We start from the raw sequence: 14,229 nt of genomic DNA, 5'->3' as shown, positions 1-14,229 counted from the left end.
GTAAGTAAGAAAGGAGGCTGAAAGGACCAAAAAGTGAAAAGAAAGCAAAAGGAGAGGTATTCATGATAGAAAGTGGGTGACAGAGAGCATCTCCCAGGCAGAGATTCAAGACAGATGTCACCTCCCTTCTTTGGCAATACAGCACACTTTTCCCCCAACAAGAGTCCTGACAAGCTGCTGTACTGGAGGTAGGGTACTGTGGGGCACAGCCATTCAGGCTCCCTGGATCCCATTTCCCTCCACACAGTGATCTATCGTCTATAAATAATGTCCCCAGTAATTAGTTTCTTAGTCAGGAATGTAGCATCTTAGCCTTTGTCAGAGAGTCTCTCTTCCACTTTCTCTTGTACTTCCATCCAGGGTGACTTATTTAGGTCAAGGGCTAAGTTCTGTAGCCTCTCAAAATATTCCCATACATACATCCCTGTTCCAAACTTTTCTTTGGCATCAGAATGTGATCAGGCTCCAGGGGCATGACCCCATGGTGGTTTAGTCCAGGTCCCGGAGTAGAACTGCCTGAATCTGAATTCCATTTATTTGACTTTGGGGAAGTTATTTTCCTTCTGTTTCAGTTTCCTCATCTATAAAATGGGAACTGAACTATACCTACTTCAGAAGGTTGCTGGGGGGGAAAAAATGTGATAACTTACAGAGACTGCTAAGCACAGTAGGTGACCTACCTGCCTTTGTTCCAAAGTAAATTCTTAGGGGCAGAACGTAATACATCCTCAAAGGAGATTAGCATAGTAGTTATGAGCAGGAGCCAAACTGCCTGGATGTGCCTTAGATACTTAAGAGATGTTAAGTATCACTTAATAAATGAGTGACCTTGGGTGAGTTACTTACCCTCTCTGTGCCTGTTTCCTCATCACTAAAGTGGAGATTATAATGGCACCCACTTCAGTGCACACTGGATGAATTATATGAGCTAAAATATGTAAGCCATTTAAAACAGTGCCTGGCACAAGGTCAATATCAAATAAATACTGGCAATCATCATCATCTGAACTTACCCAGGACACAAAAACTACCCTGAAATTGCCTACTAAGAATAATTCTTCCTTAGTAATAAACTTCTCTTTTTTAGCTGGGTATACTGCTATCTTAAAAAAAAAAAAAAAAGACTACTTGCCAGCCTCTTCTGCAATTAGGTTATGACCCATGTAAGTCAGACGTAAGCACAAGTGTTGGGTGTGACTTCTGGCAAGGCTCCTTAAAGAGGATAACTGCACTTGAAGCACCCTTTTACCAATCCTGCAAGATAAGCTCCAGCAGCCATCATGACCATCCCGTGGCCTTACAGATAGAAATTACAGGCTGTGGATGATGGAACACAGGGAGAGAAGGTGGATGGGTTTCTCCTATCTTCACGCAGCTGCTATACCAGCTCTACCCCAAACTGCCTAACTCTGAATTTCCTATATTGGAGAGAATAAACTTTTGGGTACTTAAGACATTGCTTTGTAGATCTGTCACCCATTTCAAACCCAATCCCTCACGGAAAACTCACTGCTCCTATCTTATTTGACCAGGGAGTTTCCTTAGTTATAACTGGTATTATTTTCCCCCAGAAATGCGATGACTCTGTACTATTCTATTTTCACAGGGTATTTTACAACATTACTATTACATGAAAAGTACCATAATAAGCACTTGTTGCTATTTCATTACTTCTCACAGACATTACGATGTCTATTTTAGAAATGTGGAGACTTACTTATTTTACACAGGATTAGTGACAGTATTATGGCCAAGGGACAGCTTTAAAAATATATTTTTGATGCTAAAAACATACCGGTTCAGATTCTTAGGATAATGAAGTACTTTCATATATGCAGATATAACTTTACATACCACCCACAAATGACTTCTACTTCATGGTCTATGTGTTGGCCCTCAGCAAAGACAGAGATAATGCCAAATACAGCTTTTGCCCTCTTTGCACTAAAGTTTCATTGGGAAATAAACAAAGGCTGAAAATAGGAAATAACTGCAAACGTTAACTATTTTTTTCCATTTCTATCAGAGTGTAATGACATGTAAATGGGGACAGATGTACCTATCCCACTGAATTTTTATGAGGTTAAGCGATATTATATATGAGCCATTATGGACTCAGCATGAAGTTTTGTTTCTTTTTTAAGAGCTAAATTCCTTGGCCCAGTCTATGTAGACAGAAGGAATTCAATATTTCAACTAATTAAACAGAGCAAATACTATGTTCACAGCGCTGTATAAGACTGAAAAAAAAAAAGAAACAGAGTTGACAGCTAACTCACTTTCACACAGAGGAAGATTAACCAACCCAAGAAATATTCGAGTGTCACTTGGTGATAGATTAATTACTACAGAAACCTGGAAACCAGTAAGGGACTTAGTCAAATGAAGCTCAATAGAAGAGGATGAATCCTGGGGCACCTGGATGGCTCAATCAGTTAAGTGTCAGACTTCGGCTCAGGTCATGATCTCATGGTTCATGAGTTCGAGCCCTATGTGGAGCTCTCTGCTGTCGGAGCAGAGCCCATTTCAGATCTCTCTTCCTCTCTCTCAAAAATAACTAAACATTAAAAAAAAGAGGCAGAATCCTAGCCAGTGTAAGCTATGCACAGAGAGGATTTAGCACACTACCCACAATGCCGGTGCTTACTCACTGAAGGTACTGTTGCAGCAACTGGAATCATCAACACTGACACTGCACGAACGAAGTACGTAATATACGTCTGAAAACGAGACATTCCAGTTTTTTGCAGAGCAAAAATCTGAGAGAGTAGAATATAAACACACACAATGAGTATTAAGCATATTAAATTAGACAAGCTTTAAAATACAACCTGATTTTTGACTGACCTCCACCTACATATATTTTAATAGAAGCAAAAAAGTTAAAAATAAAACACTGATAAATGTATATAGTTGATCATCTGTGTTTTTTTTTTAAAGATCGTAAGACTGAAAGTCCTTTCAAGATAGGTACTATGTATGAATCACTACCCTTGTTTTGGCACCTACATACAGTGCCTGGCATAAAGAAGGAACTTAATAGGTACTTCAAAGGTTTGTAATCTGGCTCCATGGAATAAGGGGAGAACCAGGCTAGGAAAAGCAGTTATGATTTATGAATTACTTAAGAGGCAGCATAGTGTAATAACTGCGAACACAGAATCTACATCCAAACTGTCTAGATTCATGTGAACAGCCCTGCATTTAGTGGTTATGTGACTTTGTACAAGTTACTTAACCTTTCTGTACCTCACTTTTTCTAACTTAAAACTGGGGTAATATTAGTTGCTACATCACAGGATTATTCTAAGAATTAAATAAGTTAATTCATGTAAATTGCTTACAACAGTGCCTGCCACATGGTGTATATTAAGTAAGAATAAATTTTCTTGGGGTGTCTGGGTGTCTCAGTTGGTTGAGCATCCGACTCATGACTTCAGCTCAAGTCATGGTCCCAGGGTCATGAGATCATTGCATTGGGCTCCGCATGGAGCGTTGAGCCTGCATAAGACTCTCTTTTCTCCCTCTGTCCCTCTCCCCGGTTCGCACTCTCCCTCCCTCTCTCTAAAATTAAAAAAATAAAAAATAAGTTTTTGTAAACTTATATATACCGGGTCATTCGTCACTAAAAGGAAAGACTAAGGATTGACATTAATTCACTGTGACCTTGTGTTTACCACTTCTTTCGTTCTAACAAATATTCACTAAGTACCAACCACATTCATAGGATTGTGCTAGGTGATCTTAGGAAAACACTTAGACTACACATGGAGTCTTTTCTCAAGAAATTTTAACCCAAGATATTAGAGTACCATCATTTTAGGATGGTATTTTAGATTCCCCAAACAGAGACCAGTGACAGGTCTGTGAGATCTCAACTGAAGTTCTAAAGATCATTTCTAAGGTTTGTTCCAGTTCAAAGAGACTATGTCCTACTCAAAGTCTGAGAACAGCTCCTCATACAACTAAAAGCTTGCTTTCCCTAAACTGCTGAGTAACACAGCATGGGATAAAGGTGAGACATAGTTGACAATTCATATTTTGTATATCTGTATTTTTCCACTCCATCATATAAAGCTAAGTTCTAACTTTTCTAGGGTCATACAGCTAAAAAATGACAATCAGATATGGTGTTTCCTGCTTACAAATTTACATTTTAAATATATACACAAATTGCCAACCTACTGGAAGAATAAAACCAGATTGATAAGTATCTTAATTACTCTCTTTACCAAAAACTAATCACAAAATTGTATGTATTAGATTCAGATCATTGTAAAGGTGAAAGAGACTTTGGAAGTGTTCTAATTCAGCTCCTCCATTTTAATTATAAGCATGTGGCCCCCCAGAGAGATTAAGGAACTGGCTTAAAACAGACAGAGTTTGCCAATGTCTGATCTATGACCAGAAACCAAGGAATCTCAATTCTAGCTCAGAGCTATCACCAACAATTCAAATGGTGCAACAGCAACAAAAATCTCAATGATTCCAATGGCAAACAAATCTCATTTAAAACCACTGACCTCCACTATTAGTAAATTGATGACACCAACAGAGATAGGCAGAATCCAAGTGGAATCTAGTGCAGTGAGGTCATGAAACCACAGGATCCCATCATTAGCCAACTGTTCCTGAACAGAAAAACCTGCTAAAACAGTTTCATAAATAAAACATAGCAGGAAGAAATACACAAGACATAAGTAGTCTAATTCAAATAAGGGGTCTTTCACACTGAAGACATGTATTGCTTTCATTCGTTTTCATTCCACAACATAAACTAGTCCTTCCTGTGCTGAGAAAGCTCTCTGTAGCAAACAGTTGTAGGAGCATAGAGTAGCAGCACTCTTTCAGACTTGTGTTTGTATAATTATTTGTCCATAGGCTACTTTCTTTCTGTTCAGATTACTTTCTGGTTAGAAATGCCTTTAAATGAAAGTAAAAAATACATGCTTTCATTATACGGTTTCTTAATTAATGGTTACATTCATAACTGTGAAAACTTTTCTGATCTCTTAATTTTATAAACAGAAGAAATTCTTGGCCAGAAAACGTAATCATGGAATTATAACACTAAATTTATTATGACTTCCATGAAGAAGTACAGTTGACCCTTAAACAACTCAGGGCTTAGGGGTGCCGACCCTCCGAGCAGCTGAAAATCTGTGTATAACTTTTGGCTCTCCAAGAACTTAACTATTGAAAGCCTATTGTTGTCTGGAAGCCTTACCTATAACCCAAGTATCATATACTGAATTCTTACAATAAAGCTAGAGAAAAGAAAACGTTATTAAGAAAATCATAATGAAAAGAAAATACATGTATGGTGCCGTACTGTAAAAAACCCACCTATAAGTGGATCTGCCCAGTTCAAACCTGTGTTGTTCAAGGGTCAATTCTATTACTATTGTCCTTTCTATATTCATTTGTTTTCTCAACATGGCTAGTTAGCTAATACGTGATATTTTAAAACCTATACCCTTGTAAGAAAGATGGTGACAATATACTAATTATAAAAAGTATAGGGATTTTTCACATTTTGTTTTTGTTTTTTGAGTACAAAAACATTGTTAGAGAACTTATTTGGGGGAAAGAGACTTCTATAATAACTACCTTCTGAATGTGTTGCTCCTGTGCTAAAATTCCGGAGGGCAATGGACATGAAGATCCACATTGGAAACTGAATCCAGACCAACACAGTGGCTTTGAAAGGGTGGCAGTTGTCCCGAACATACAGCTCTGAAACAAGCCTCCGCATATTCTTTAGATAAGTGAGTCTAGTTTGAAGGAAGAGGGAAAAAAAGGGAAAGGAGAAAATGTCATTTGACTAACAGTGCTTCATACCCATAGTACAAACACACCCATGTTGTGGTTATTAGCTTAAGTTTTGTGCAGGATTTTTAGTTCTCATAGGCTATATTAAGGGGTTGCCTAACAAAAGGCAAATAAGGCCTTTTACTGAAAATTCTCTAGCAATGTACACAAATTATAGAACAATCTGATAAATCTGACATTGTCGGATTATAAGCTTTGTCTCTGATGGTCTTTGGCCAATTAGGTTTTAACAAGTGAAATTTCACTACTGACATGGTCTGACCAGTCTGTACCAGAAATTCTAAAGGTGAAAGCACATTTAACTAAAATCCCTCCCTTCCAGGCAAGCTCAATTACTTGATCTCTGAATATACCTTTTATAGCAATGTGCTTCTGTAATATGTAACAGGTTCTTGACCTGTTAAAATGGTCTCCATTCTTCAATCCTTTTTCTTTTTAATTTTTTATTAACGTTTATTTATTATTGAGAGACAGAGAGACAGAGCATGAACATGGGAGGGGCAGAGAGAGGAGACACAGAATCCAAGGCAGGCTCCAGGTTCTGAGCTGTCAGCACACAGCCTGACGCAGGGCTCAAATTCACAAACTGAGATCATGACCCGAGCCGAAGTCGGACGTGTAACTGACTGAGCCGCCCAGGTGCCCCTCAATTCTTTCATGAAGATTTTCTTCATGTTTCTCTGTTAATCCTATTAGTTATTCTTGCTCTTGCCTTAAGTCCCACTTTCTAGATCAAAGTCTCCTTGAAGGTCAACTGTTGGGTCTTACTCATCTCTAATTCTCTTGTAGCAGGTTTTTGTACAAGGTAGACATTTAATACGCTTGAAGGTAACACAATTATAGTGTAGTATTACATTAAGACAGTACACAGATATCCCAGGCTTTGTAATTTAGACTCTGCCTACGGTTTGAACTTTATTTTTTGTTACTCTTTTACACACACCTATATATTCTGGTGCCTAAATGACATAGGCTATCCAATATATCAGACTTCTACATCAGCATGCTTTTGGAAGTCATTAAATCATCTTCGTGGACAGTCCACTTACCTGGCTATCCACCTGACAAACTCACTTTTACCCTTCAAGACTCAGTTCCATTGAAAATGCAGGAAACCCTCAGATGTGTCTTTCTAGAAAGTCATCTATCTGTGTGAGGATGTATCTGGAAAATCATTCTGCCAGTACCGCATAAGCAAGGTATCAGGCTTGTCTAGGCTGCATTTATAACTCAGATGAGCAGCTATGAATCTGTTATTTTGGCCTAGATTTGTTGTCCTTAGATTTCTCTGATCAATAAAACTTAAACACTGTTAAGTTTATCAAGTAAAGATATTAAGCTACCACAATGATTTTTTTAAATGTCAGGTCTTTCTGTGGCACCTGGGTGGCTCAGTCGGTTGAACATCTGGCTCTTGATTTCAATTCAAGTCATGACCCCAGGGTTGCAGGATCCAGTCCCGAGTCAGACTCTGCACTGCGTGTGGAGCCTGCTTGAGACTCTCTCTCTCCCTCTGCCCCTCTCCCCTGCTTGCTCTCTCTCTCTCTGAAATAAAAATAAATGGCAGGTCTTTCCAAATTTTCAACACTAAGTGAAGAGGGAAGCAATTTCATGTTGAAAATAGTAGGCAAATGTCTACCCATATAGGTAAAAATATATGAACAACCATATATACATCATATACTCATAATAAAAACCCTTATTTTTCTCATTGCTGTGAACCGGTGAACACTTAGTCTAGTAAAGACCAGAATTTGACTAAGTAGTAACTTAGGCTGACTGAAGCAGGACTTAGAAGTTCCCAGTGGCTGAGTGCAGGCATAGAATTGCAGCCCATTCAAGCACTTTCTAAGGGCTAAGAGCCCAGGCAGACAACTACACAGGGTAACCACAGTGGACAGACAGCACCTTGGCTATCTAATTTCTTCTAACCTGGCATTCACACATTCACATTTTCTACCTCCCCCTTCTTGTGGGTTATTGTCTGCTGTACCTTTCTTTCCAAAACAGTCAAGTGTATAAATATTCTGTATCATTTGCTGACTAAACTTCCAACAGACTGGCACGGTACCTTCATCCTGTGAAGCCTTCCCTGACTTTCCATGATGACCGAACTTGTACATAACCTTTTTTATAATTGTTATGTCATTATTTGATTATCGGTCTTTTTCAGGAGGCTGGAGTCCCTCAAGAAGGAACTTGCTCTTTGTTTCTCTACTTCTTGCTTTCAGTCCACTATATAAAACTGTCATACCACACAAACACATTAAAATATTAAAGAGTGAAAGAACTACTTTGCTGCTACAGCTACAGAATACTCAAACCTCTAATTAACATAATCACAGACACAATTTGGGGATGTATGTAAGTGTATGTATATATATACATACACATGTAGGTCTATATGCACAGAATTAGCTCACCTTGCAGCTCTTTTGGACCATTTCAACTGATTTGCACGAACTGCAATTTCTTGGTTAAGATGCCTTGCAATGTTTTTTATTTCTGGCTGCAAATTTTCCACCTAGCTAAAGAAAACGTAGAATTTGTTATGAGCACATAAAGGATCTTATCCATAACCACTCATAATAGTCCTCTAACTCACTCAGAAATGTGGTTTACTGATCATCTCAAGAAAATTTAAGTCTAAGCAGAAGATGTTAATTTGCTTAAGAAATCTTCAGTTACAACCAAATTTCAAATTCCAGCTCATACTCTTAGCCATGTGATTTCAGGCAAGTTACTTAAGCTGTAAAACCCTGTTTTCTCATAATATAAAATGTTTAACAACACCTACCTCACAGAATTATTATAAGGATTAAATAAGAACTGAATCCTAGAATGTTTCACTCCTGGATTTTCCAATAATGTAAACTGAGAAAACAGAAGTCTATTAATTAAGAGTCTTTAATACGCTCTGTGACAGCGACAGAGCCACAAAAAGTTTGTATTTATTTCTGTTCTGTGTTAATTCTGTACAGCACGTCACTGTCTTAATGGTGATAATTTCCTTTGTTTCCGGGTCTCCACATCCTCAATAATTATTTGAAAACACGTTAAGACATTATTTTTGAAGTTTCCCATTTGAATAATATTTTGCTTTCAAAGCACTTTAACCTACAGTATTTGATTTGATATCATAACACTGTGAAGTAGGCCAGGAAGGCATTACTACCTGATTCCACAGAAAAAATAACGAAACACTGAAGGTCATGTGGCTGCGACTAACCCGAGTTGTAGGCAGCACGGCCTGAATAAGGAATCAAGTTTGCAAATCGCTAGTTTAGTAGTTGTTTTCAATAAGGTGAACTGGAATACTCGGAGACAAAAGATGCTGCAGGCATACAGGCTACTACAACCTTTAAGACGGCAAATTTACAGGTTTCTCCACACAACTTCTTCTGCTAATTCTTTTACTTCTCTCATTCTCTAGCAGCAAGCAGCAGCAACCACTTGGGCTTGGAGCACAAACCCAGCAGGGTAAACGACATGACAAGTACACATATCACCAGACATCTCTCAATTCCATATCCAGTGCTAGTTAAATTTCTTAGCAAAGAAGGCGGTCACGATGATTTACATTAAGCACTCCGGCGGCAGCCAGGGATTTTAAGCCCCCGGTAGACGTCTACCACCCTTCACCGCCGAAGCTGATGCGCAGGGTGCAGGTGGCCCTCACCTTGGCCAGGATGTAGTGCTGGTAGGCGGCCAGGGGTAGAGTGACGGCGCCGCGCAGAGCCACGGTGGTGAGGCCGATGCAGGCCCACCAGGGCAGACCCGTGGCGGTGTGCACGCCGAGTAGCACCTCCTCCGCGCCTTGCACCGGCGCCGACGTGGCCAGGGCCTCGTACCAGCTGCCAGGGCCGCCAGAGCCCACTGCGGAGACTGACGCCACGGCCCAAGCGGGCAGAGCAGAGTGCTTAATGCCGCCCGTCGAGGTTGGCGCAAGAGGCGGGACCCGGACTCCTAACTGCAGTGCAAGCAGCGGCCGCAGCCACCTACCGCCAAGCCGGCACAGCATGTGGGCGCCGGGGCTGAGCTAAAACACGGGCATCAGAGGTTAGAATCGGACTACGATCCGCGGCACCTAGACCGCCAAGCGCACGCGCCGGAAACCCAAGGCGAAAAACGGGCGCTCGCTGCACTACTATTGACCTTCCCGTTCAAGCCAGTGACGTCTTGCGTCGCACTGGGGATGACGCAGGAGGTAGGAAAGTCCCGCCTTTCCCACGCGGCACCGGGCAGGCCTCCTGCGCAGACACAAAACTTTCCCGCTGCTGGCTTGGAGCGTCTCAGACGCTGGACCGGAATTGTAGAGCCGGGGGCGGGGCCTGCTGCCCTGGGCGGGACCGGGCTGTCTCTAGGCGCCCTCGCCTTTTAAGTCGGTGTAAGGCGTGAGCCTTTCCATTCCTTTACAGTTTAGCAGGTTTTTTGTGTTTGTTTGTTTGTTTGTTTTTTAACATTTATTCACTTTTTTGAGAGACAGAGTGCGAGCAGGGCAGGGGCAGAGAGAGAGGGGTACACAGAATCCGAAGCAGGCTCCGGGCTCTGAGCTGTCAGCACAGAGCCCGATGGGAGGCTTGAACTCACAAACCAGGAGATCACGACCTGAGCCCCGTTGGACACTTAACGGACTGAGCCACCCAGGCGTCCCTATTCTTTTTCACTTTCAAACCGATTGTGTGATTTTAGTGGAAAGACTGGGTGGGTGGTTTTTGTGACCAGAGAGGGTAGTCCCCCACCTCTTTACGTGCAACCTGATTGCTTCTGCTACTTACTGAAATAGATTATACTGCCGAAATGCCTGCTTGGAGAAAGGCATGTGTTTCTGGCTGACCCTGAGTTTTAATGAGCATCCATTACGTACTAGGCATAGTTCTATCTACAGTACAAAGATTTAATTGGTTTACCTGTTCCAATTAACATTTTCAAGCCCAACTGCAAACTGAGTGTCATTTTATCTTCCATTATAAAGAGCAAAACTTTATTAAGACAGTCTCATTACTTAAGAGGGGTTATCACTGGCAGCACGGTGTATTCTTTACTAGTTTACATGTATCCTATAGAAACGTTCAAGAGCCTCAACAGTAACATTGTGTCTTCGGGTTAAAAGGAATAGGCTATGGGGCGCCTGGGTGGCGCAGTCGGTTAAGCGTCCGACTTCAGCCAGGTCACGATCTCGCGGTCCGTGAGTTCGAGCCCCGCGTCAGGCTCTGGGCTGATGGCTCGGAGCCTGGAGCCTGTTTCCGATTCTGTGTCTCCCTCTCTCTCTCTGCCCCTCCCCCGTTCATGCTCTGTCTCTCTCTGTCTGTCCCAAAAATAAAAAAAAAAAAAAAAAAAAAAAAAAGAAGAAGGAATAGGCTAAATCTACACGGACTAGTTTTTAGTTTTGTGTTCCTGACAACAGTACACACAAACTGGAATGACGCGAAGGAGTTTACTCACATAGGGGTTACTCCTAGTCCTAGGCCCCAAATTGTGTTGTGTAGAGTAAAATGTTGGTTAAAACAAGCCTCCAACAAATGTTGGGGTAATGTCAAACTGCAGTTACAAATTTTGCACCTACATGAATTTTGAAATGTTTCAACACACAAATCCCAACTTATGCTATATGTACATGTTCCTTTTTAAAATTTTTTAAAACTTGTTTATTTATTTATTTAGACAGAGAGAGGGAGTGCGAATGGGGCAGAGAGAAGGAGAGAGAGAATCCCAAGCAGGCTCCACACTGTCAGCACAGAGCCGATGCGGGGCTCAAACTCACAAACTGGGAGATCATGACCTGAGCCAAAGTTGGATGCTTAACTGACTGAGCCACCCAGGCGCCCCTAAGATGTTCCTTTTTAAAAGGAAAAACAAAAAAAAAAAACTAAGGTACCACTCTACTTAAGGTAAATAAGAAACAACTGGTTGCTACTCACTACTGATTTTAAGTGGAAACGAATTTTAAATGGAAATATCTTCACCTAAAGATTGTGGGAATAAAGAAGCAAATTCTATGATGCTGCGTTCCTCTCCTTCCAGAGAACTGATGTCATTGGAAATTGGTCCTTCCACAGTAGCACTTAAGCTAGGTACTCTGACCTTTTAATATGCAGAAGACACGGAGTTGATGAGGTCCACCTTTTCGGATACATATTGGTGTCACATATTCTCACTTTAAAGTGTTGCTACTGTAAGCTTCAATATTGTGATCTAAATAAAATTTATGGATATTTTTCTACTAATTTCACATATACTAACATTCATTTATTAGAGGTGATCGAAACTTATCTACTTGGTAAAGCATGTTGGGGGGGGGGGAAGTATTTGTCGATTATAAAGCCCAATACAGGAGTTCCTGCTGGCTCAGTCCGTGGAGTGTACAACTCTTGATTTCCGGGTTGTAAATTCAAGCCCCACATTGGATGTAGAGATTACGTAAAAAATAAAATCTTAAAAAAAATAAAATAAAATAAAAAGCCCAATACAAAAGTAGAGTGTTAGCACTGATGTGTATGTATGTACTGGTTATCCAACACTGTGGTAACTTGTATCTTTTGAGTTGCAGAATACAGTATGAAATGACCATACAAACACCTAGCAAACCAAATGAAATCTTGTCAATTCTAACACTGCAAATGAACTTGCACAACATACCAGAACACTTTTTAAAAGTTCAACATTTATAATTAGCTTATAATTAGCCTATAATATTCTTGTCTTCACTATGTCACACACTATTTTTTTTAACTTTAAGCTCCTTAAAAACAGACTTTCATTTTCTTTCTGCAGTTTCTGAAATTCTTACCCATCAGTGCTGAACACAGGAGTGGGGTCAAAATTTGAATATAGGCTATTTACACACATAAACTGTATATTTGTACTTTTCTCATTTTCCAAATATGCCTTTTGAAATGTTTGACAAAAGAACCTTTAAAAGGTATTTTCATAAGAAATTGTTAAAGTGACCTCTTGGAATCAGATTTAGGTTGAATTTCTTTTTTTCCTCTACTTACTTAATGCATTGCTTTTCAAAACCAAAGCTACATAATGTAAAATTAGCTTCTCTCTGTCAAAAAACATCTTTGGGGCACCTGGGTGGCTCAATCGGTTAAGCGTCCAACTTCGCTTAAGTCATGATCTCACAACTTGTGAGTTCAAGCCCTGCATCAAGTTCTGTGCCGACAACTCAAAGCCTGGAGCCTGCTTTGGATTCTGTGTCTCCTTCTCTCTCTGCCCCTCCCCCGTTCATGCTCACCCTCTCTCAAAAATAAACAAACATAAAAAAAATTTTTTAAAGAAAAACATCCTCTCATCTTTCTTATCATGGTTCTTAAGTACTGAGTATGCAAAATTGGCTTTCAGCTTTCAAAAGTGTGAATGCATTTAAAGGTAGAAGTCTAATATGAAACCTCTTATAACACATCTATTAGTCATGTATTCTGTCACATTACAGAACTCTTATTTATGTCAAGCCATAGTTGCACACTCTTTACTCACCCAAAATACAAGTGACAGTAGTTTTGCAATCATGTAAGTAACACAGTTAAGTCACATTAAAGCACTAATGAAGCTCTCATCCTAAATTCATCCCCTGGAAATAACACCAGTTAGTTGAGTGTTGGGACTTGTTGAAGCAAGCATTGATCAGTGGGATGTATACAGGTTTCCCTGCTATCTCCTACCACATCTTTCATAGGCCAAAATGGTGGACAGCAGAGTAGCCTCTGCTTTCTGAGGGTGTGCGTTACACTACTTGGCATTGCAAAAGTTCTGTACTGGCAGATCTGCAGGAATGAGAGTGTTTCTGAAAAACTCAATGTGAAAAATAGATGAAATAAAACAGAGGCTCTGAAGAAGCTTTGTGATTTTGAATTTCCCTCTTTAGTCTATCACTTTGTATTGTTTGAAAGATGAAGTGAATAATATAGTGTGCAAAATAATTTTTAGCAAATGTGTATTTAGGTCATTTGAGTCAAAAGAAAGATGGTGTAATATTTTCATGAAAAACAAGACAGAATCAGTCAGTGAACTACTGACCCCACCGCCATTTTTTTCCCGAGAAGAAAAATCACAATAAGTAATTTAACAAAAAGTTAATTTTCAACTACTAACAAAATGACTTAGTTTTACAACAACAGTAAACAGAAGGGGAAAATATCTTTCATATGAATAGTAAAATCAGTTTTTCTGAATATGTTGATATATGTTGAGAACTTATGAAAAGGGGATTCTGTTGGCACTGGTGAACAAAATCAGCTCTAAAATGGAATGCTTGGTATAAAAAGACTACACAATTGAGATATTAATTATTTCAGTATTTGAAGTGTGATCTAACCCAAATATTATTTCCCAGAGTTAAGTCACTTTTTTTTTTTTTTTTTTTTTAAATTTTTTTTCAACGTTTTTTATTTA

General features: G+C 39.8%; 1 protein-coding gene across 3 annotated transcripts in view; it reads right to left on the bottom strand.

The window, feature by feature from the left end:
- The window catches only part of LOC109277885 (cytochrome c oxidase assembly protein COX18, mitochondrial), an 82,150-nt gene extending 72,124 nt beyond the window's left edge, over positions 1-10,026 (bottom strand). The window contains exons 1-5 of one of the 3 annotated variants that reach the window (XR_008421754.1): positions 9,512-10,026; positions 8,256-8,356; positions 5,611-5,774; positions 4,524-4,648; positions 2,652-2,759 (exon numbers count right to left, since the gene is read on the bottom strand). Coding sequence is in view for 2 of the 3 variants with exons in the window: in XM_019467832.2 (XP_019323377.2) it covers positions 2,652-2,759; positions 4,524-4,648; positions 5,611-5,774; positions 8,256-8,356; positions 9,512-9,853 (840 nt within the window). In the remaining variant the exon portion in view is untranslated. The remainder of the gene's footprint in view (positions 1-2,651; positions 2,760-4,523; positions 4,649-5,610; positions 5,775-8,255; positions 8,357-9,511) is intronic. The other 2 variants (XM_019467832.2, XM_019467833.2) reach the window with 2 other exon arrangements.
- Between the last annotated feature and the right edge of the window lie 4,203 nt (positions 10,027-14,229).

The sequence above is a fragment of the Panthera pardus genome, unplaced genomic scaffold, assembly GCF_024362965.1.
Source record: "Panthera pardus isolate Hobbes unplaced genomic scaffold, ASM2436296v1 HiC_scaffold_13, whole genome shotgun sequence".
In the NCBI taxonomy this organism is placed as follows: domain Eukaryota; kingdom Metazoa; phylum Chordata; class Mammalia; order Carnivora; family Felidae; genus Panthera; species Panthera pardus.
Note: the sequence above shows the minus strand (reverse complement) of the source record. Positions and strands in the feature narration are given on the sequence as shown.